Genomic DNA, 1,900 nt, shown 5'->3' with positions numbered 1-1,900 from the left:
TTATCAAACTGTGGTCTTTTATGGTGTGTTTTGGGAGGTTTGTCCCTTTATATGTGGCTAGCGGTGTGACTACTTCATACAAAAACTTAATGTGTGTTGGCTAATCCTCCAAGCGAGGAGAAGCATCCATTATCTAAAATGTAGAGGTCACTAGCAAGAGTTTCGCTCTATCTATATAACTTATATGTAGAGGTCACATCTATATAACTTATTGGCAGGAACACGCCACGGTGGCACTTGCCAGGCTTTGGAGGCTTGCTTGTCAACCATGGGTCATAGTATTCAGTTGACGACCGGCTCCAGTAATAACGACCTGAGCCGGATTGCAAGAGTTCGTGACTTGACGATCTAGACCGCGAGCCCATGAACATGCAAATTTACGATTTTGTATTTCAGCACCAAAAATTGTCAAAAAAAAAAGAACTCAATGGAGTATGTACGTCGGCATCGACACGGCCGGTTGATCTGAATGGACGGTCAGCGGTAGACGACGACCGGCGGCAGCCTGAAGCCGGAGTCCCGCAGGAACGGTATCGCCCCCGGCCGCTCCTGGAGGTCCCGGTAGAACTCGTACTCGGCCTCGTAGTCGTGCAGGTCCAGCTCGCCCCGCTGCAGCGTGTGGTAATGGTGCCGCGCGCCGGGGGCCTTGCCGAAGCCGAACACGGACACCCGGGCGCACACGCCGGCGGCGGCCACCACGGCCTGCATCCCCGACGAGTAGTGGAACATGGCCTCCTCGTGCCGCGTCCCCCACTCCTCCGCGGGGCGGCCCGTGTCGCGCACGAACCGGCGCAGCGAGTAGTACTTGACGAGGCGCGCGCACAGCGCGTCCAGGCGCGGGTCCGTCACGATGACCGGCGCCGCGGCGTCGGGGCCGCCGCCGCCGCCGGCGCACACCGCGTGCTCCACGAAGTGCGCGGCGCTGCACATGTAGGTGAGGATGGGCACGCGGTCGCCGTAGGTGCGGCAGCGCCGGCAGCCGGGGGTCGCGCGCGCCGCGCACCGGCTCAGCACGTTGCTGTTGACGAACGCGAGGCCGGTCTTGGTGCCCACGTGCCGCGCGTACCTGCCGTCGCCCGCGGGCGCGTTGTTGAGCCGGATCACCAGGTCGTGGGCGTCGATGAGCGCGCCGTGCTCCCGCGCCAGCAGGACGCCGCTGTTGCCGACCACGGCGCACGACGCGTACGGCCGGGGGGCGTCGCCGTCGCCGTCGCCGCCCCTCGCCCCGGCGGCGTACCGGTCCATGGGGCGCTTGATGAGGTCCACGAGCTCGGCCATCACCTGCGGCTCGAACCGCTGCTTGCCGAGCCAGTCGCGGAGGCCGCGCACCGCGGCGTTCCGGCGCTCCGGGGGAGCCCTCGTCAGGTTGGCCTCCAGCAGCGCCTCGGCGGCCCGCAGCACCGCCGACGCGGCCGGGTCCACGGCCGCGAGCTCCGCGAGCGTGGCGTCGACGGCGTAGCTTGTGCTTGTTCCCGCGTCGTCGGCGCGGAGGCTAGACGCCTGCTGCTGCGCGTGGCGCAGGGAGCACCGGAACGTGAGGAGCAGGAAGACGGCGGCGAGCAGCGGGAGCACGACCGACGGATGGCTCCACTGCCTCTTCATCTTGCAAGCACGTACCGGGCCGGGCTACCGCGAGCTAAGCTTCCAAGCTCGCGTGGGCGATTCTTCTGAGGATATATATAATGGAGTATCCACGGAGACATGGAGTGGAGGAGAATATACGAGATACAATTTCACACGGGACGTGAATCCATCCGCTCGGCCGGCAGCCCGGCACCCATCCAATGAAGCTGCCGATGGTCGCTTTCGTACGTGTGGCCCGCGATTGGCCAAGATTGGAAGACGGGCGTCCCAGTCCAGTCCAGTCTCCAGTCCAATCCAACCCAATCCTGCGCTGCGC

The 1,900-nt window shown here is 64.0% G+C and overlaps 1 protein-coding gene across 1 annotated transcript; it reads right to left on the bottom strand.

Annotated features, from left to right (window-relative positions):
• Positions 1–468: 468 nt before the first annotated feature.
• On the bottom strand, positions 469–1,626 carry LOC107546775 (Beta-16-galactosyltransferase GALT29A). The gene has a single exon (NM_001322925.1). It carries the CDS (start codon positions 1,600–1,602, stop codon positions 478–480), a length of 1,125 nt encoding a protein of 374 aa, NP_001309854.1. The 5' UTR covers positions 1,603–1,626; the 3' UTR covers positions 469–477.
• Between the last annotated feature and the right edge of the window lie 274 nt (positions 1,627–1,900).

The sequence above is a fragment of the Zea mays genome, chromosome 10 (assembly GCF_902167145.1).
Source record: "Zea mays cultivar B73 chromosome 10, Zm-B73-REFERENCE-NAM-5.0, whole genome shotgun sequence".
NCBI lineage: Eukaryota > Viridiplantae > Streptophyta > Magnoliopsida > Poales > Poaceae > Zea > Zea mays.
Note: the sequence above shows the minus strand (reverse complement) of the source record. Positions and strands in the feature narration are given on the sequence as shown.

Coding starts and splice junctions, on each gene's coding strand:
- LOC107546775 (NM_001322925.1), bottom strand. CDS start 1,602: ATGAAGAGGCAGTGGAGCCATCCGTCGGTCGTGCTCCCGCTGCTCGCC.